The sequence below is a fragment of the Cydia splendana genome, chromosome 4, assembly GCF_910591565.1.
Source record: "Cydia splendana chromosome 4, ilCydSple1.2, whole genome shotgun sequence".
NCBI lineage: Eukaryota > Metazoa > Arthropoda > Insecta > Lepidoptera > Tortricidae > Cydia > Cydia splendana.
Genome location: NC_085963.1, coordinates 23953961 through 23976741, shown reverse-complemented (window position 1 = coordinate 23976741; position 22781 = coordinate 23953961). Strand labels below are relative to the sequence as shown.

Here is a 22781-nt window from a genome sequence, read left to right as displayed (position 1 = left end):
CACCAGAGTTGAGGTCACGCTAAAAATAATATATTACTTATATTGGGTCCTTACCTATGAAATTGGCGTTTTTGTTCATAGATATAAGTCTGATCCTAGTTTTTTTTTTTTACAAAAGTACATACACAATTACAATAAAACTACAGTGCACTCAATAAACAACGATTTTACATACAATTAATTGTTATTTTTTATTGTTAAGTGTTCAGAATTAAGCCTTGAAAATAGGTCTTTTCATGTGCTGTCGGTTCGAGTATTAAAATTACTTATATTTTTCTAATGGTACCAATTTTCAAGAAATGGAGATATTGAAAACATACCTTAAAGGTGTCAAAAATTACTGGAAAAATTTTGTTTGGTTTGAATTAGCCATCAAAAAAATATCCGCAAAATTAATTGTATGGAAATTCGTGTTTCGTTGAAATTCTCCGAACAAAACGCCAATTTCATAGGTAATGACCTAATATTATATTATAATATCTGGGAGATCGAGCTTTGCTCGGAAAACATATAAAAACTCAAAAACGCGCGTGTTCCCAGAGATAAGATAGCTACTTCGATTTTTCGCCCCCGAAAACCCCCACATAGCAAATTTCATCGAAATCGTTAGCCGTTTGGGGCTGTCCATAAATTACGTCATCGAGTTTTGACGATTTTGGACCCCCCCCCCCCCTATAATCATCCAAAAATCATGCTTCAAATGACCCCATTTCCTCCTACTTCACGCTACCGTCATCCGATGTCCAGACCCCCCCCCCCCCTAATTTGAAATGACGTAATTTATGAATAGCCCCTTTCCGAGATCCCCGAAATATACATATAAATAAATATACAAGTACTGCTCGTTTAAAGGTATAATAGTAGGAGATCCCACATATATGGTCGACCTTCACCAATCTGTCTGACGGATGAAACTATGAAAATATGAAAGAAAATATGTTCCAGAACATAAATAAATAGGGTTGCCTAAAGAAATATGGTCAAGGCTATTTTAATACGTACTTTGGAGACCCCTGGTGTATAGAATAGGGAACTCTATCCGCCAAATTTTATCGAAATCTGGCGAATAAAAATTCGACAACACAATAAACGAGTCGGACTCGCGCACGAAGGGTTCCGTACCATAATGCAAAAAAAACGAAAAAAAAAAAGCAAAAAAAAAAAACGGTCACCCATCCAAGTACTGACCACTCCCGACGTTGCTTAACTTTGGTCAAAAATCACGTTTGTTGTATGGGAGCCCCATTTAAATCTTTATTTTATTCTGTTTTTAGTATTTGTTGTTATAGCGGCAACAGAAATACATCATCTGTGAAAATTTCAACTGTCTAGCTATCACGGTTCGTGAGATACAGCCTGGTGACAGACAGACGGACGGACGGACGGACAGACAGCGAAGTCTTAGTAATAGGGTCCCTTTGGGTACGGAACCCTAAAAATTGACTAAAAATCGTACACTTAAATGACATGCATTCACTCATTCGTTAATTCATTACGTTTTTGACATTGGAAATGTCTTTTCGTTCGCTCCAGTATAGGCTCCGATTTCACGAAAAAGTGCGATCCCCTTATATCTCGGAAAGTTGTGAAGATATGATATTAAAAAATAGGCTCAAAAGACGCATAATCACGAGAGCTGTAAGGTGCAAAAATAATTATTCGAGAAAGTCAAAAACAAAAAAAGTTATGGTCGAAATAGTGAAAATAAAATAATTTTTTTTCCGAATTTTTGATTTTGGCGCTCGATAATTTGGAAACGAAGAATGATATCAAAAATTTGAGAAAAACGGCTCTGGACAATTTAGTCAGCTACAATTTGAGCCTAAAACAAAGACGATCGGGTTAAGGGTTTGCCCTGTAGCCTAACCTTTAAATAGTCAAAAAGTCAGAACGACATTTTTCACATGACATTTATGACTTCATGTTTCGCAGAGTTCGTTATCGGTGTTTGTTGTGAATTATCGATAGGGGGGAGGGAGAGGGAGAGGGAGAGGGACCGAGGGAGAGGGAGAGGGAGAGGGAGAGGGAGAGGGAGAGGGAGAGGGAGAGGGAGAGGGAGAGGGAGAGGGAGAGGGAGAGGGAGAGGGAGAGGGAGAGGGAGAGGGAGAGGGAGAGGGAGAGGGAGATGGAGAGGGAGAGGGAGATGGAGAGGGAGAGGGAGAGGGAGAGGACCCAAGATAGAGCTGATGCTGAACCCTGGCTGTACCTAAAGGAACTCAGGTTTGTTGCAACATAGGCACACGCTGTTTTGGTCATCCGACTCGTCTTGATGAGCACTTAGGAGAGTAGTACCCAAGATAGCTGATGCTGAACCCTGGTAGTACCTATTGGAACTCAGGTTTGGTGCAACATAGACAAACGCTGCTATGGTCATCTCTCGTCGCGTCAAACTGCTGTCAAGAAAAATACATATCTTGCAGCAAATGGGCCGCTGCCGATCAAGACTCGAGTGACGATAACGGCGATGTGGCTACCACTTCTCGAGTTGACTACGGATTTGCCGTGTAATAAGTTTCTTGTACTTTGAACATTAATATATCCTGCTTATTAATCGAAAAATTAAATATGTACCTATACTTATGCGCCACGGCGACAATTATTCAAACTTCGATCCGCGTGTGGATATTTTGCAATTTGTTTGTTCACATGCGTTATGTCCAGGATACTTGTGTTAGTCTAAGAATAAAATAATTATCATTCAACGTTGTAGTTTTATTTTGTAACTTTTTCCTTATCCAGACTTTCTCGTCGCTCAGCGACAATATTTTTTCGAATTCCGTAGATTCATTTCCAATGTGCTCGATAGTCGTGTGAGGCACGAAATCTGTGAATTTTTGCAATTAGTACGTACTCGTAGAGTCTATACGGAAAGAGAAGAGTCGTGAAATGTATGAGGTCCAATACATTCTACGACTCTTCTCTTTCCGCACAGGCTCTACCTCAACTCTACCTACTCTACTTCTACGTGTATAGTTTGTCAAAGGACTGTCTCATTTCAAACATAGACAGACAGAATCATACAATCTTTGTCTTACACTAGTACTAGCACCCAAAAGAAAAGGATGAGTATCCCTATAGTACTTTTTGTTCTTATTTAGAGTTAGACCAAGAAAAGTCTGCAGCGATTTTGATAGCCCACGCAGTGCAAGTGTTATTTTAAACGTCAAACTTCTGTGAAATTATGACGTAAAAATAACACTTACACAGCGTGGGCTATCAAAATCGCTGCAGACTTTTCTCGGTCTAACTCTACTGACAATTTGGTTTGACCAACTATATTTTTCAGCCCACACCTATCTATAGGTACCTAACCTCTTTGCGATACGTCAATATCTATGTCGTTTAAAAACAAAATGGTTGCCATGACAACGGTTATTGACAAAATCCTGACAGTGTTTTAGAGAAAACTTTAATCGTATATCAAATATTGAAATGTTATTTTAGACTAGTTTTAACTAATTATGAAATTATTAAAAATACATATGCGCTATCACCCGCCGGGGCTGATTTTCGAGTATTCTCAAAAAGGCACTGTGAAGAACAGAGAAATTGACCTCCTGGATTTGAATAGCAAGTAAATATACCTAATCCTATATCTAACCATAGGTATTATTTATTAACAATAGGTATTACTTACGGTATTATTAAGTACAATAGAGTCCGGTTATAACGACGCTCAAGGGACCGCTGATATTACGTCGTACTAACCGGACGTCGCACTAAACGAACTGGAAACGTTGTAACCGGACTTGACGGACGGATTTTGTGTCAATTTCCGTCGTTAAAAGCGGTCGGTCGTTATAAGCGGAGTCGTTCTAAACGGTTGTACTTTCATAGTAGCTTGTACTAAAACCAAACAAGTGCCTATACTTACGTCGCCATAAGCGGTTGGTTGTTATAAGCGAAGTCGTACTAACCGGACTCTACAGTAGGGGAAATCCAATTTTATTAAAATTTTCTCAGGACTGTAGAAATGCATTTTTCTTTCAACTTTCTCGGGATCGAATTTTTTCGCCATGACAAGTGACAGATTATCTTGACAATGGCAAGGTAGACCTGTTGACAAATAAAATGCTGTCTTGTACAGTCAGCAGCAGAAGTTGCTAAGCGGGCGAGGTGTTCAAAATTACCTTGACACGCTCTTATTTTCTTAACATTAAGTCGCGTCACAGAATAATTAATAGTACTAGGTACAGAAGACTCACTCTCTAACAAAACGCGTCTGTTACGATCAGCACAGATATGGCCGCTAGGTGGCGACAGCGCCACGCGCGGCTTATGGCAAACCCCAAAATTGGGGCCGAACGGATGTACTTTTAGCTACCTGTAGCAAAGTGACGAAATCGCGGAGTGAGCCACGCCTGGTCGCGTCAAGATCATTTTAAGCCCCTCGCCCGCTTAGCAACTTCTGCTATAGCAAACTGCATTCAAAAAATTGATCAGATACCACAATGTAATGAAAATTGCATGCCAGTTCTTGCTACTTAGTCTAAACCTCACTTTATACAATTTACTTTCAGAAGCGACATCCCCGCATTAGCCAACGAACTATACGCACATGAGATTCTCCTCACTGAGGACGTTAAGGACCAGTTGATACAATGCCTGACCACGCTGAAGAAGAGGGTGGAACACGAGGGGCCGGCGGGGAAGAGGTTTATACCTTTGACTTCACGGTTGGATCCATTTGGAACATTCTTGTCTTTGTCCCGTTGTCATCTGGACCTTCCTTGATGAACGCTTGTACAGTAACGGATTTGCAGTCTTTGCCGCCCTAGGCCACAGGCTAGGGCCTGCTACCTACAGGTAGCCGCCCCATTCTTAGCACCCATCATATTGACTACATTTTGAGTTATTTCTTATTATCATCAGCGAATTTTTGTCACAATTTGCCGCCCCTACATATCTTGCAGGCCTTGCAGCCTTAGGGCAAATCCGCCACTGCGCTTGCAACATCGACTCTGAGCGCTGGGAGGAGCTTGCTACAGACTGGTCATCTTTTCGTATGCTTGCAGTATAATATATACTTAGATAAGATAACGAATAATACGTTCTAAAATGATCAATGGAAAGCCGTTCCCTCATGCTTTGGTTTCTACTTTGATACAATAAAAAAAAATATTTCTTACATATTCTCTCGCTGTTTACTAGATTCTACATATACAAGACGTTGATGACTCACGTACTCCCGCTGACCAACGTGGCTTTTGACAAGACTGGAGATAGGTAAGTAGTATTGAAAATATGATTATATGATGATGTATTTTATTATTTATTGATATTTAGGACAACAACAGCCGTAAATAGAAGTTTTACATATGAATCCTTACATAACAGATGGCCAATATCAGTTATCCATTGATTACATTTTACTATGTATGAGTTTTTTAATCATGTTTGCAGTCGATTTTCGTGTGAAAGCTAAATTGGTAGGTACAATAAGTAGAATAAAACCGTCATTATTTTTCCGATTCATCATTATTTATCATTAGGATTCTTGTTTTTAATCAGATCGTGATACGCTTAAGTATGAGAACTCAATAAATACCAATTAAAATTATAGCAATGTTATCTAGAAAATTATCGGTACGAAGACCGATTCTGTCGCATCGCAACCTAGATTTCGCTTCCCGTCCGTCTGTCTCACGATTTCTAGTTCACCAACTTGTCGAAGCGTAGTATCTACAAAGGAGGTTGTTGATAGTTAGTGCCTATTCGTTTTGAGATTGGTGTCTAGTCTATTTTTACATCTGAGACCTTATCTGTATGCTGTACGGGTGCGTGCGTGCCGCTGCTATATGTGGTCTTACTGTTTTCTAACTCGCTAGGTACTTTTTTCAAAATAATTTGGGTAGGTAGGTACCTATGCCGTATGCACTTTAGCACTAGCATAGGTAATACATGCACAGATAAAGTATGTGTCAATGCCAACATGGTTTATAAGGCATTTAATCGTTCAAGTGGCACGTAAGAAATAGAGTCAGACCACGCTAAATCATGCAGATTTGCAATGACGAAGTGAATGTCAGAGCGCTTACCTTGTACAAACTATATATGTTTGTTTAACTACGAGTATGACAAAGATGAAGGGAGTGCAAAAATTTATAAAAAATAGCAGATTTTTTGTAGGTATAAAAATAAATATGGAAGTATTTTTTGGGCTCCTTATGCAATTATGAGTAATAGTTGTATACTTAATATCATTGGGATTGTCACCGTCCCGCCATCGGCGGCAATCCAGCGTATCTTCGGTTTCGTTTGACTTGCCCTCAAATATGACAGCTACTCGTGACCTGTTCTAACATGTCAAAACTTACATATAGACCCTAGCGATATACAAGAAATCCTCAGTAAAGAATCAACAACCGAAAGCTTTCACGAGTTCCTTGAGTATATAGTTAAAATTCTGAAAAAATTCAACGGTACCTAATCATAATCACCAAATAGACAATACTGCAAACCTTGATATACCTTACCTTTTCCTTGCTTATCCAAATTACTCTTCGCAGTGCATATAGTTGATCACACGATCGCTTCTTGCACTCATGCACTGTAAACACATAGGTACACTCAACACACACATAACACTTCACAACTCATCACGTACTCTACACTGAAATCTTTCCCGGATCACACAACTACACACCCAGAAACAACGCGTATACCGATAGCGCCGAGTTTCTGGGAACAAACACTTTACAGGGTGGAGGGGTTTAGTCCGTAGGCGGCTGGGAGGGAAATCTCCAACGCAGCCGAGTCGGGCATGCTGCCGGATACCGGGCGGGCAGTATCCAATGAGGATTACCTCCACCTCTGACAAAAAAAAAGACCTGTCAGCTAATTGTCATATCACCTTCATTTCCAGATGTCTGTCAGGAAGCTATGACCGCACGTGTAAGGTGTGGGACGTCGAGTCAGGCAGCGAGCTGGCAACGTTGACTGGACATCAGAACGTCGTATACTCTGTCTCATTCAACTTTCCTGCTTGGTGAGTTTTGTTCTTAACCATTAGAAACGATAGGTACTAAGAAATGAGAAGAGGAGTCAGGAAATGGTAACAGTTATCCTACACATAGACAACACAACTGTTAAGTGTGAGACGTAGAGTCAGTCAGCCAGCGAGCTGGCAACGTTGACTGGTCATCAGGCCGTCGCGTCGTCTACTCCGTCTCGTTCAACTTTCCTGTTTGGAATAGAATGTCACCCCAAAAAATTTACGCATAAAATGGACATCTTATTGCAAAATGAATATGGGTTGACACATTTTTGCTAAAGAGCATCCTTATACTGTGTAATCCTAAGCATTTTTTTATTCTTTTATTTATAAAGCGGAGTGATTACAAAAAGCGATTTCTATATGTTTTCTAGTGACCGGGTCATAACGGGCTCCTTCGACAAATCCGCCAAAATCTGGGAGCCGTCCACCGGGGAGTGTCTGGCCACGCTCTGGGGCCACAACGGAGAGGTGGTGGCCGCACAGTTCAGCCCTAAAGGCGACCATGCGGCCACTGGCTCCATGGACAATACTGCCAAACTTTACGATGTCAGAACCGGTAATTTTTTTTCAGAAAACTCTTCTGTTATGTTACTTAAACAAAAAGGCCAAATGAGGAGATTCTTTTCAAAAGGGTTTTTTTTTCAGAAAACTCTTCTGTTATGTTACTTAAACAAAAAGGCCAAATGAGGAGATTCTTTTCAAAAGGGTTTATCTATCTATGAACACCATACAAAAATAAGCCCATTTGAAAAGACACTCCTTAAATATAAGTCCAGCAGGCGTACCTCGTTTGTATTTATTGCGTATCACTACACCTTATAAAATAAAGTCTCCCGCCGCGTCTGTCTGTTTGTGTGTTTGTTCGCGATAAACTCAAAAACTACTGAACGGACTTTCATGCGGTTTTCACCTATCAATACAATGATTCTTTAGGAAGGTTTAGGTGTATAATTTGTTAACCGTGCGAAGCCGGGGCGGGTCGCTAATGATATGATAAAACATACGTCACTTTTTGACATTTTGCGTCAGGCAAGAGATGATGAGCGATGAGCGGTACAAAAGTTTAAATATTAATAACAAGCCTGCTTGCTTTTATTTAGCTATATTGTCTTCAGAATCTTTGCTATTTAATAATATCAGGCGCTGAATGGAAAACTTGCTTATTTGTTTATACATATGTACATGCAGTGGCGTAGCTAGGGGGGGACGGCGGGGGCGGCCCGCCCCGGGTGTCGCCCATCTGGGGGGTGACACCCGACCGTGAACATCAGTAGTGCCATCTATAAAAAATCGTAAAACTGTGGCAGATTGCACAACCGCCATTAAGGAAATAATATACAACATGCCCGCATGAGGAACCCGAGAGATTTTAACAGAATATTCCTGATCATATTTAAAGACTAAAATGTCCTATAAACTGTTTTGGAATTCGCCTAGCTTCATAGTCCAGTACCACCAGCATAGCAATGTACAAATTGCAGAACATTCCCAAAAAGCGGAAACGTTCTCGAGAATGTTCTCAGAACATTCCTGCAACATGGAAATTATTGTTCCGCCATCTTGGATTTTTTGTCATAGGAATCTAGAGGCCTCTATCTCCCGCCATGCCAAATCTCAGCGCGCTCGGACCAACTTGAAAAAATAAAAAAAAAAGTCGGCCATTTTGTTTTTTTTTTTAATGCAGGTTGTTTTGTCGCGGGGCCCTCTATGACATTTGGTCGAGCACCCCCCACCTATCACGCACCGATTAAAAGTTGCCATACAAAATAAAAGTGGCCAGTTTTCCCGCAATTGTAGCATTTTTCCAAAAAAAATTTTTCATAAGTATTTAGAGGACTCCGAGATTCCGTGACCAAAATTTCAGCGCGCTAGGACAAACTTGAAAAAATTAAAAAAAAAGTCGGCCATATTGAAAAAAACATGGCGGCGTCAAAAACTGCCAGGGTCCCTCTATGACATTTGGTCGAGCACCCCCCACATAATTAAAAAAAACTTTCCAAAGTTGCGACGTATGTATGATGTATGACGGCCGGGCCGTCATACATTTTTCTGACCGGAAGCGGTAGACCAAAAGTCGGAATTTTCTGGGGGTAAGGATACTACACCTAAACTATCGTGAATATTCATGGTATAAACTACGATAAATAAATAAATTCTCGTACTCGAGAACATTCTCAAAAGTTACCAAAAAATTCTCATGTTGAAAGTTTCGCAACTTTGGAAAGTTTTTTTTAATTATGTGATTATTTCTGTAATTGACAAAAAAAAGTTAAAATTATTTTTGTGTGACAGTTTTACAAATTATAGCATTTACATTTTATGTACAAAAAAATCGAAAAACGAGAAATTATCATGTGGAAAGTTTCGCAACTTTGGAAAGTTTTTTTTTTTAATTATGTGATTATTTCTGTAATTGACAAAAAAAAGTTAAAATTATTTTTGAGTGACAGTTTTACAAATTTACATACATTTACATTTTATGTACAAAAAATCGAAAAACAATTTTATTTTGGCGAAATTGACGTAAATTCTTTTAGTATATTTTCCTTATTTTGGCCTCAGAAATGCATGGTTAAAATCTCTCGGGGTTCCTGGTATGTAACAATAATATGTTGGCGCCTCGTAGGTTTTTTTATTCAGAAAGGTTTTTTTTTATTATGTGATTATTTCTGTAATTGAGAAGCTATGTCACTGTTTCTAATTGGGTGACTCTGGACTATTTGAAATTCATAGTGAAATGGGATTTTACAGAATCTCTTTCAAATCGCGCACTTGGCAAAAAAAGATTTTTTTTAACGTAAATTATTTGTATATCTTTCACGGGACAATGATGACTTGATGACTCGGACCTTTGGGAGGCATGCGCGGAGCCCAAGCCAACATGTAGATGCCCTTATGACACTTCTGAAATGTGGGTTACACCGAGCGGATGCTGTCCGTGCCCGTGTCATAGAAGGCGCGCAGAGGCAACACCCGCCAGGGTGTGGACTATTGAGAGTTCATGGAATCTAAAATGAAAGCGATGGAGTAAATTGTGAGCTATGGAATATTAAACGTAATTTTATAATTGTAAAATATTAAACATATTTTACAATTTTGATTGAATTTTGGGGTGACACCCTCAATTTCCGCCCCGGGTGCCACCCATGCTAGCTACGCCACTGTGTACATGTATTTGTTTTTTGTTTTACGATCGGTTACTTAAGTACTACGAGTAGGTATACAACCATATCGCTCCTTAGCGAACGATTGTCCAAAACGATTTACAATAGGCTACCTGAGACAGTCACCTCAGCTCCTTCATTGATTAGTTTTAAGTCAAAACTAAAAAGTTGGCTTCTTGAGCACACATTTTATTATAGTTATGAAGAATTTATAAATGTTTAGTCAATTATTTTATTTTATTAACCCATCTACAGTTAATAAATAAATGGTATCATGATTTGACCTGTTATATTATAAATATAATAAATAATATAAAATATCTGGGAGACCGAGCTTAGCTCGGAAATCATATAAAACTCAAAATTGTGCGTTTTCCCAGAGATAAGACCTAGCTAGATCGATTTTTCGCCCACGAAATACCCCATAGGGGTCATCCATTAATTACGTCACACGAATTTCTAGGTTTTTTGACCCCTCCCCCCCTCCTTGTCACACTTGGTCACTTTTGGCAAACCCCTCCCCCCTGGTGTGACGTCACATTTCTTCAACGATATCGGCAATTATTTATTTAATATTTTATCAAAATATTTTTGACAAAAGAAATAATAGTAATTTTATAACCCAACACTCTGATTAAGAAATAAAATTAAACTAATAAAAACGATTATCGTTAAAAACTTGTTATTTAACTGTATAGCGAATAAAATAATTTAAATAAATTTTCGGTTACTGATGAAGTTAAAAGTGACGTCACAAAGTTAGTGACTCCCCCTCCCCCTTGTCACAACATGTCACATTTTCTTGACCCCCTCCCTCCCCCTAAACGTGTGATGTAATTAATGGATGACCCCATATAGCAAATTTCATCGAAATCGTTAGAGCCGTTTCCGAGATCCCCGAAGTATATAATTATATAAATAAATAAATATACAAGAATTGCTCGTTTAAAGGTATAATTAGGGCGAGCGAAGCGAGCCCTATCACTAATCGACGAACTATGCATTCTTGTGGTACACTTTACGGAAAAACTACTGCACTGTTAGGTTTGAAATTTAACATAGTAATTTAAATTCATGTCTAGATGTGTTATCAAACATAAAAATATCATTTTATAAACCTAAAAAAAATAAAATAAAGTAATAACACTTTGTATTACTACTAGCGACATCTGTTGGCAAAATGATGAATTAACATTCGTGCTAATGTTAATTATTTCTTTCTCTAACAGATGGCGTTAGTAATAAATAAATATTGGACATTCTTATACAAATTGACTACTTAAGAAGGCTTGTGCTGTGGGTATTCAGACAATACGATACCTATGTGGTGTTTTCAAGTTCAATAATGTCGATGGCGCTTACGCCATTAACAACGATGAATACCAAAGTGGGTACAATTTTGGATTCAACCCACCTCGCTTCACTTGGTTTGATTCCCATTTTAGCAATTAAGTTTTTGTGAATACCTACTAGAACAATCAATCTTGCTGTATATTTACTGCCGAGGTCAATTTACTCGTATGTTTTGTGACGCTGACGATCTGACTCGACTGATCAGTCATGTTGTGTTAGCAAACTTATATCGGGTATTTTCAGTTCGAGATACAGTTTTAGCGCCATTCATTTATTACGTAAGACGATTTTGGGGTGGAGGGGGGTCGAACATATCTTATTTTTTCTTACAAGGGGGTGGGAGGGGGTTTTCATAGTTTTTAAGTAAGATCACAAAGATGCGATATCTTTTTTAATTTCTATGAAATTATGACGTTTAAAATAATACTTCCACACTCTATGCTATCAAACACGGTGCAGAGTTAGCTTAAATGAGCTCAAGTACCTTTGTACAGGTCCAAATAAACATTCATAAAAATATTTTTTTGAAAATAAATTATATTGGTGGCTGGACGGGGTCAGCCTATTCTTATTATTTCTTACATAGGGGAGGGAGGGGGTCAAAAGCTGGCAAAAATTGTCTTACGTAATTAATGAATGGCGCCTTTAGTGTTACTATTGCTTGGAACTGCTAAAATTATAAATAAAGATAAGCATAATTAATACAAACTTCAGTGACTTAGGGCCGATACAGACGGACTACAACCCGACTGCAACTTGTATGGGAACTGCACGCCAATCGAAACGTCGGCGTGCAGTTCAGCAAAATGACCCAGTACCCTGGCAGTACCTAGTGGAACTCAGGTTTGGTGTAACAAAGGCACATTATATGGTTTGGTCATCCGACTCATCTTGATAAGCACTTAGGAAAGTAGTACCCAAGATAGAGCCGATGCCGAACCCTGGCAGTACCTAGTGGAGCTCGGGTTTGATGCAACATACATAGACACACGCTGTTTTGGATATCCGACTCGTCATGATGATCACTGGGTAGATCAGTACTTTCAGTACCCAAGATAGCTGATGCTGAACCCTGACAGTGCCTAATGGAGCTCGGGTTTTATACAACATAGGCACACGCTGTTTTGGCCATCCGACTCGTCTTGATGAGCACTTAGGAGATTAGTACCTAAGATAGAGCTGATGCTAAACCCTGGCTGTACCTAGTGGAACTCAGGTTTGGTGCAACATAAGCACACGCTGTTTTGGTCATCTGACACGTCTTAATGAGAACTTGGAAGAGCAGTACCCAAGATAGAGCTGATGCTGGACCCTGGCTGTACCTAGTGGAACTGTGTGTGTTAGTTTATGTGCGGAGCAGCGTGATTACCGCCAGTAGGTGTCCAGACGGGAAAGTTTTTCGATCAATTGTGTGGAGTGGACGCAAAAATAAATTCAAGAACATTGGCTCGCTGACCCAACATTATGTAGGAAAGCCAGTTGGGTTCCTTACAAAAAGTACTGGGCGACCGTGTAGGATGTAATGCACTTATGAAATTGTATATTACGTGTGGATGATATTGGCAATTTGATTTTGTCGTCTGGACACGTTTTTAAAGGACAAAGTAAAAGCTATAACAGACAGGCGTACCTACCGGACAGCAACCGGTTCGGTACGTTAAGGTAGAAAACCTCCGCGAGCCCTTACAAAGCTCTGCTTTTTGCTAGTATATGAATAATGGCGTGTGACTGTGACTTGGATCTTATTGGTCCCGTAGCCCGCTTATTCTGGCTTATCCCGCCCGCTTATTCTGCTGACTGTCCTAATGTCTCAAATACTTATACATCCATTTACTATGTTCAGGAGATGAACTACACACGTACACTGGACACACGGCAGAGGTCATTGCGCTACAGTTTGACCCCAACGAAGGTCGGAGGCTCATCACAGGGTCCTTTGATGGCACCATCTCCATGTGGGATACTAGGATGAAGGAGTAAGTATGTCTCATACCAAAGAGAATAGATAGTATATGTAGAGGGGTCCTGTCATAGTAAATTTTGTAGTCACAGTAAATTTACTGCCATCTATCGACACACGACTAAAACTCAAATTGAAAACGTATAAAATTATCAAAAAAATGAATATATATATAAATGATTTTATTATTTTTATATAATTTTGACACATGTTTATTCACTGATATCTATGTGTTAAAATTGTTAAATATGAAACGGTGTCGTGCCGCCATCTAGCCGAGCATAGGCCAAAGGTGGTGCGCCATCTATCCGAGAATGACTTTTTCTTGATTTCCGAGGCACGTTTTTTCCTTAGACTTTATTCATCTTTTACGAAGTTACATATGTCTTTGCTCATACTCAGTTTCAGTTGGGCTGAGGCTAAGAAGTTTGCTGATCGATTTAAAAGGTTTTAGCAGATTTGTTGCATATTTCCTTCAATTATTTTCTTTTCATAATTTTGAATGTTGACAATCAAACATACAAAACGCCGACCATGCTAAGTTTGCACTAACTAGGCAGTGAGAATGATAATTATAGAAATATGATACATTATAGAAGAACCATACTTGATGTAGCGTACTTATGAAAACTTAGTGTGGTCAGATTCTATCTTATTTACGTCATGTTGATAAAGTTATTAGAGTGATCTGAAACTTTACGCAACTTGCACAGTCGCTATCAAATATATCGGAGCGGCCGAGGCGATCACAAATATCTCCACACGCATTGTAGCGCCTTGAAAATAGTGTGTTCAGATATTTGTGAGCAACTTGGCCTCTCCGATATCGCTGGCCCAATATTACAGGGTTCTATGTTTCACTTTTATCGAACTGAAATTTGAACATTGGGCCCGATTCGGATTTTGAAATAGACATCTATTAGACATCTTTTAGACATCACCAAGATACGATAACGATATGTTTCAGATCTAACCTGTCAAATTTGACATTTGCGCGATTCTGGAGATACTGTTGAATGATTTCCACAGGATATGACTTAGAGATCCAATTCACATCTAATAGATATCTTACTCTATCTAACGTAAAAGTGACATTGGTTGCCCGAATTGCGCTGCAAAAGAGAACTAGTTGATATCTAAACAATAACGTATCTAGAATGGATCTAGTACGTGTCGTCTCTTGTGAATATCTTGAAGTTCGAATACGGCAGTTATTAGTCATTGGGGCTATTCATAAATTACGTCATTTCAAATTAGGGGGGGGGGGGTCTGGACATCGGATGACGGTAGCATGAAGTAGGAGGAAATGGGGTCATTTGATGCATGATTTTTGGATGATTATAGGGGGGGGGGGGTCCAAAATCGTCAAAAATCGATGACGTAATTTATGGACAGCCCCATAGTGACATTAAGTCGAATTTCAACTATCTTGAAAATGTAACATAGAACCCTGTAATATTGGGCCGCCAGCGATATATCTGATGGCGACTGCACACCTGTAATCCTAACCTATCCGTTTTCTTGACAGCCGAGTATCAATCCTCTCCGGGCACGAGGGAGAAATTTCCAACGTCCAGTTCAATTGGGATAGCTCTCTCGTGGGCTCTTCTTCCTTGGACGGCAGCGCAAGACTCTGGGACGCTCGCCAAAACTCCTGCCTCGCGACTATCTCTACACACAGCGACGAGGTACCTGGGATAAACTAGCTGTTTAGGGAGGTTCTCTAAGGGGCTCATGGATTGTTCAGTCGAGTATCAGTCCTCTCCAGGCGCGAGGTCGAGATCTCCAACGTGCACTTTTCAGTTCAATTAGGACAGCTCTCTCGTAGTATCTTTCTTGGACGGCAGCGCGAGACTCTGGGACGCTCGTCAAAGCTCCTGCCTCGCAACCATTTCGACTCACAGCGATGAGGTAACACCCTATAAAAATACAGATGTAGTGCATAATTATTTTCTATCGTATTTTCTCGGAAATTTACGAACGCGTGTCTTGCTATTTCAGTCAGTCTCTGTACAAAAAGTACTGACATTGACTTAACTAGCATGACAAATACGAACTATGCCGGCTGTACACGCTCGGCGAGAGCCTCTCGCCGAGAGTCTCGGGCGAGAAGCTGTCGACGAGAGCACACCATGTACACACTCGTTGAATCATTTAAACCGCGGATGCCTGCCACGATGGACATAGAAACTGTTGCTGCGATTTGCCTCAGTGCTGCTAGCTACTATAATTATTTAGGCCTATATCATAAAAAATCTTTATGTTTCACATCTTTTGGGTTCCATAGGACTGGTTCCATTTGGTAAAATTCTAAAAACTGCAATTCAGTCTCGTTGGACCACATTTTAACGGCTGATCACCAAAACACGTCTTTACAGAAACACACCGGGCAATTATTGATATATATTTAACATACGTGTGGTGGTCATTTGCATTTGTGATGTCTACCCCCAATTTGTTCATAGATTTTTGTCGGGTAGTTACACAAATCTCTGTTTTAACAATGAGTGTGTACATGCTCTGCCTCGCTGCCCTCGCGAGAGCAGCGAGACCCTTTGACTCGGCCGCAAAAAACCGACCGCAATCGGGGAACGGCGAGACGAGACAAGGAAGACCGAGAGCAGTCTGTACACACTCGCTCTCGGCCTGTCTCGGGGTGTCTCGCCGAGAGTGTACAGCCGGCATTACGATTGGGCGGGTATCGTGGGTCCTGGGATACAGGAGGGATACAGATTGTGCAGAACGGTTGTTAGTTATGTTAGGAGTTAGACCTCAGCCGAGTCTTATGCGGGCTGTACACACTCGTCGTGAGCCTCTCGCTGAGTCTCGGCACCGCTCCGATCCAATCGGAGAGGCGCGAGACGAGAAGGGAGCAGTAGGTACACACTCGTTCTCGGCCTGTCTCGGAGTGTCTCGGCGAGTGTGTACCTACAGCCGGCATTACAGACTAGATGAATTAGCTTTCTTACTAATAACTACAGAAAATCTTCTCTTGTTTGACAACTGTTCATTCATTGGCCAGGTCTTGGACATATGCTTTGACTGGGCTGGTCAGCGAATGGCTACATCCTCCAGCGACTGTTCAGCGAGAATCTACGACGTTAAGGGCGACTTTAAGGAGCTGGCGATCATGAAGGGTCATCGTGATGAGGTTTCCAAGGTCAGAACTAGTTTTTAATATACTGTTCTATATACCATATGGATAGTACATACTTACAAGAGGTATGTCTTATTCAAAAGTTCTGCGTTATCTCCGTTCTGCGAAAAGTTGAAAACAGGGGGAGGGTAGGCTAGTCCTGCCAGCCATTCTTCGAGGAATTCTATCAAATCTTTGATGTTGAGTAGGACCTCGTCTCTCGGGGCTCCAAGATGTTTTGCCCTGTATGGAGACAACCCGCTGCAATCCAACACTACGTGAGAGCCTGTCTCTTCTGTCTCCGTGCATCCTCGGCATAGGGGATTGTCTGTAACACATGTTATAAGAAGATGTTTGTTAGAACTCTTTTCCACTGACGTACAGTTTTTTGCGGGTACGGTTTTCTGCAGGATCCAGTTTTCTGTAGTATGCTTGCAGTATCCCGCAAACAGAATGCTCGTGTGAACGTTACTATATTAGCACGTATACCACTAAAACGGGATCCTGCAGAAAGCCGTACCCGCAAAAAACTGGACGTCAGTGGGAAAGGGCTCTTTAATAGTCAATGGCCTAGCTGTTATGACACTGGTTAACCTTGCTTGTCCTACCTTCCATTCTATGAGAAAAGTGTACTAATATTTTCCTTGGTGTGTTGCGTGCCAGGTATGCTTCAGTCCCGCCGGAGGTTGCCTGCTGACCGCATCAGCTGACCGCAGCGCTCGTATCTGGAACTCTTCTACTGGGAACTGCAGACAGGTACACTGAACCACACATAACAGCCACATTATACAATCAAATTTTTTGCCTGTACTGTACTTATAGTCTCTGTATCTTTAGGTATGTAAAAAAGAGTCAAACAAAATCTACCCTCAAATGGCTTCTTAAGCCAGTTGCGGGTAAATGAAAACATTACATGATCAAATAATGTAGGTTAAAGTCAGATCGTTCAGTAACAGATCCAGGTGGTTTTGTATTTGGTTGGTTAATCAATAAATGTTATAACTACCCGAAAATGTCCAAATGATTTGTTTACTTTTATTTAAGTACCTAAAGATACAGAGTATAATCAGTCTCATAGTAGGTATACAAATAGAATATCTAAATTGAACGCACAGCACATCATACTCACAACATTATAATGCGACAAACATTATAAACGTTAGCACAAGTGGTTGGACGCGAAAAGTGGTCTAGTTTTGGACCACTTTGTGTTGTGACTCAACTAGTAGTGATGTCACTGGGTGACATAAATAATATTCTTTTGTACTTTTCGATTGCTCATGCATAAACTAGTCATGTAAATTTTAACAAAAAAGAACCAGCTTCACAAAACTATAGAGTATATAAAATGTCAACATTTTATGGTTTTCATCGGCAATTCCCATTTAACGAATGATGCTTTCCGAGAGATGGGTTCCTGACTTAACGACGTTTGTTTTTGTTTCAACCAAAAAATTGTTGATTCTTAATCAAGGGATGAAAACCCTCTCATGCGATAAGGCCGCGGACTTGACGCCAGCTAGCGCCGAGCAGCAAACGGCATTTCTTTTCTAAACCGTTCTATACATTAAACCCGATAAAAATGTAAAAAACTGCCTTGATACGCGGAGGTGAAGAGATGTGGATTATAACTAAAACCAATAGGGAATATTACTGCAATGTTCTGCCGCCAGAGTGCAGCACTAATTTGTTTAGTAAAGCAACATGCTAGACCTTAAACAGTTTTTTGACATGGTTTCACTATGACATTGATGCATCAAGGCGGTTTGTTTACAGGTGGCCTACCGCGAAACGCGAAAATCGAAATTTCTTTATCTGCCTCTCTATCAATCGAATAGACAAGAGTGATAGAGAGACAGAAACCGAACTTTCGACTGTCGTTTTTCGCTGTAGGCCATGTGATTGGCCTAGTGACGCCCTCTACGCAGAGTTTTGCGTAATATTCCCTATTGGTTGATTTCCGCATGTCTTCTCGACGCCGCATCGGTCGCAGGCGTCTACATATATCAAGGCATAAGGGCTAAACGTAACACTTGTTCCCAGGTGCTGTCCGGTCACGAGGGTGAAATCTTCTCCTGCGCCTATTCCTACGCCGGAGACGCCATCATCACAGCATCCAAGGACAACACCTGCCGTATATGGAGGTGATTGGATTGGTGGCAGTCAGACCACTATCGTCCACCAGCTAATAGTAACCGAGAGAGCTGGTAACACTGGTCGTGTCATCAATTGACTTGTACAAACAAAATTCCTTGGACAATTCTCGTGACAAATTATAAAGATCATTAACCCTTTTTCAGGCCGCACCATTCTACCAGGTTTTCCCGATAAATCCAAATATATTCCAATTAATCCAGCTTTGATGATTCATTTGACGACAAGTCAAATTCCCCGAAAGTGCAATCTAATTTGAATGCTAATGTTGAAATTCTAGTGGCGCGTATGTGGTCGATAAATCGTACTATGCCTGAAAAAGGGTTAAAGGATGGCAGCCATTGTAAAAAAAATTATAACTCCTGCAAGATTATAAATCCCGTGGGCGTAAGGAAACGTAGGAGCAGAGGGGGACAGCAGTACCTACTAATAAATTGTCTTAGTGACACTAGATGTCGAACTACGAAAATAACTCTTGTTTTGGTAAGAAAACTGATGTATGGAGTTAGCACTCTTTCCTTGATTATATTTCTCTATGCTTAGATGAAACACGTTGCGTCGAGCGTCATATTCAAATTGAAATTAGTTCCTTCAAGAAAAGAGCGTAGTCCCACCTAAAATTCCGGAAACGCACTTATAACCCCTCTGGGTGTCCAATGAGCCATGGTAATCGCTTACTATCAGGCGATTCGTCTACTCGCGTGCCTCCTCTCTCCTCCTCGCGTTATCCCGGCATTTTGCCTTGGCTCATGGGAGCCTGGGGTCCGCTTGACAACTAATCCCATGATTTAACGTAAGCACTAGTTTTTACGAAAGCGACTGCCATCTGACCCTCCAACTCGCTTGCCTCCTATATCATAAAAAAGTTACACGGGTCATTCCCACAGAATGGCCATAATAAACATTATATTTGATTTAATTATATTGGACAGGTAGAGTGTATAATTTATTACTTTAAAATCGTTAAATATACATTGTTTCTAGCGCACACGTGCGATAAAATAGTTATTTATTGTCACTTAGGTAAATTACATTGTAATTAATAATATAGCTTACCTATTACGACATGGAACTAGTACCTATGTTATACATATGCGCGTTTTATACCTAATATACAGGGTGGAAAGATAAGTCGGGCCCTGGAGGGAAACTACCTTAAATCCTTAAGCTCTAGCTCATTTTACTTAAATGAGACATTCCTTTATTTTTTAAAAGAAACAAAACTACATTCAAAGTATTTTTCTTCAATTTGGCTTGTCTAAAAAAATTTTGAGTACTAAATATTAGATTTCATGGATATTTTGTACGACAGACGAGTGTAAGACCTAATGTTTCTTGGAGAAATGTTATCATTAACATTAACTGTATCGACTAGTACAATAAAATTGCGAGTTTTTATTTTTTGGAATTTTTTGTCGGTTTAAGTCCCGGGCGAGGCAAGCGAGTTTTAGAAAATCTGTGAATGCAGGAATGTCTCCTTTAAGTAAAATGAGCCAGCTTAAGGATTTAAGGTACTTTCCCTCCAGGGCCCGACTTATCTTTCCACCCTGTATAAAACATCTTTTAATAATTTTTCGCTCTAGTTTATATATAACAAAATATTGTTAGGAATTTGTCATGATAATAAATCAATTTTTGTACTGTTTAGTTTTATTTCATTTTAGTTTAATTAAAGTTTAATGCCAATTAGCACTTTTTTGATTACAGAAATGACCGAACAGCAAGAGTTGATTATGAAACAAAATTTATGCAATAAAAAAAGAATTATTAAGCTGCAGAGGGCCAATTTCGACTGCGGGATAATTTCAACTAATCGAAACATCTTCCATGTTTTACATTACGTATTAACTAGAATCACACACAACTCACACAACACATCTTTTTCGCTATCGACACATATGGCAGTCTAGTTAATAATGTAAAACATGGAAGATATTTCGATTAGTTGAAATTATCCCGCAGTCGAAACTGTCCCTGTCTGCACCTTAATTTATTTTTAACGAAACTGAGGAGAGTCTTTTCAAAAGGGCTTATTTCTTACGAAAATATGTCTTATTGAACTGAAAAGACTCCTCAACTGGGTTAATTTACAGTAAGTATGACCTTTTGACACTTACCAGGAGCCCAATAGGGAATATTAGGCAAAGCTCTGCGTAGGTGGCACCTTTGTCGCACATACAGTAAACAAACCACATTGACACACGTCAATCACATGGCCTACCGCGAAACAAGAAAATTGAAATTTCGTTATCTAATCTCTCTATCACTCTTGCATATTCGAACGATAAAGAGGCAGATAACTACTTACTTACTTACTTACTAGGTTGAATAGAATAGAATAGAATAGAATCCTTTATTGCGAACCATGGTACATAATAAAGTTGTTACAATAAAAATTTTTAGAACACATGGCACCCTGGTAGGGCATTGCAAATTAATCTTATGTCTAGTTATTTATGGAACATTTTTTTTAAACTAAATAGTGTTACGTAACTGTAACAATAAATAATACTGTTACATAAGATAAATAAATATCCTAAATAATAACAACTTTATCCTAGCTTATTTCTTGAATTAAGTAAGTCCTATGTTAACTTATATTTACAAAAAGGGTTAATAATATTGTTAAGAATTAATAATTATTAGTAGTACTTATACTTATGAAAATTTATCCTCCATAAACTCTTGGACCGAATAGTATACCTTCGATATTAAAAGTAGTTTTAGTTTTGACACGAATGGGTTAAGGTTTTTTATATTTCTTATATCGTTTGGCAGCTTATTATAAATCTGGATTGCTCTGAAATAAGGGCCTTTTTTGTAAATATCCAAAATTGGTTCCGGGGGGATGAGGTTATTGTTACGACGTGCACTTTTACAAAACTCAAATAACTGTATGTTCTTCATGACAAAAGTAGAAATTTCTAAGATGTAGAGAGAGGGGAGAGTTAAAATTTGGAGATTAGGTTGGCGCGATGATCCAAAATGAGTCTTGGCCTCCAACACAAGAGCACGCCACTTTGCTCGGTCCAGAGCGGTATCCCGCCAGCTTTCGCCGACGCCGAGCTCACGGAGGTCTGCCTCCACTCTATCTGCCCAACGGTATTTAGGACGACCAATAGGACGGCGCCCAGTTGGTCGACCCAAGTATAGGCCCTTAGCAGGCAGATAACAGCCCATCGACACCCCATACTATGATAAATTAGGAACGTACATGTTACCAACATTGAGGCATAGAAATAATCTTATCGAATTAAAATGACCGCTGTTGCATTTTGGTAGCACATACCATACTTGCTTTCAACATAGACGTATTATACTTACTTTTCTTTAGGTTGGTATGATCGGTAAAACGTCAACCGTCATTTTAAATTTTCGTGAAAGCGGTAATGTTAAATGATTATTTCTGTGTTTAAGACAATACTTTATCTTTTACTTAAATGGGGGGCAAATCATTAAGAAAATGTGAAGTTTGTGGGGTCAGGCGTGTAAGAAGAGTAACTTCTGGTATATTTTTGGCCAGATTTCCGCTTGACCCGAACAGGTCGGTAAACTGATGTTTTATGCGATATTTTCATTTTGAGTGGTTACCAGATACTAATTTAATTAGTTTGGAGTAGTTTTTAGGGTTCCGTACCCAAAGGGTAAAACGGGACCCTATTACTAAGACTTCGCTGTCCGTCCGTCCGTCCGTCCGTCCGTCTGTCTGTCACCAGGCTGTATCTCACGAACCGTGATAGACTAGACAGTTGAAATTTTCACAGATGATGTATTTCTGTTGCCGCTATAACAACAAATACTAAAAACAGAATAAAATAAAGATTTAAATGGGGCTCCCATACAACAAACGTGATTTTTGACCAAAGTTAAGCAACGTCGGGAGTGGTCAGTACTTGGATGGGTGACCGTTTTTTTTTTTGCCTTTTTTTTATATATGGTACGGAACCCTTCGTCGCGAGTCCGACTCGCACTTGCCCGATTTTATCGTTTACAATCCTTGATTAAAACGAAAACATT

General features: G+C 39.7%; 1 protein-coding gene across 2 annotated transcripts; it reads left to right on the top strand.

Annotated features, from left to right (window-relative positions):
- Positions 1–3327: 3327 nt before the first annotated feature.
- On the top strand, positions 3328–20409 carry LOC134790121 (dynein assembly factor with WD repeat domains 1). Of its 2 annotated transcripts, none has more exons than XM_063760907.1 (10): positions 3328–3574; positions 4521–4676; positions 5152–5226; positions 6866–6988; positions 7369–7553; positions 13358–13490; positions 15003–15162; positions 16497–16634; positions 17274–17366; positions 18654–20409. In XM_063760907.1, exons 1-10 carry the CDS (start codon positions 3462–3464, stop codon positions 18756–18758), a joined length of 1281 nt encoding a protein of 426 aa, XP_063616977.1. In that variant the 5' UTR covers positions 3328–3461; the 3' UTR covers positions 18759–20409. The 2 variants fall into 2 exon arrangements, with proteins under 2 accessions (XP_063616977.1, XP_063616978.1); XM_063760908.1 differs by having other exon boundaries at positions 3330–3574; positions 4521–4655.
- Positions 20410–22781: the final 2372 nt, after the last annotated feature.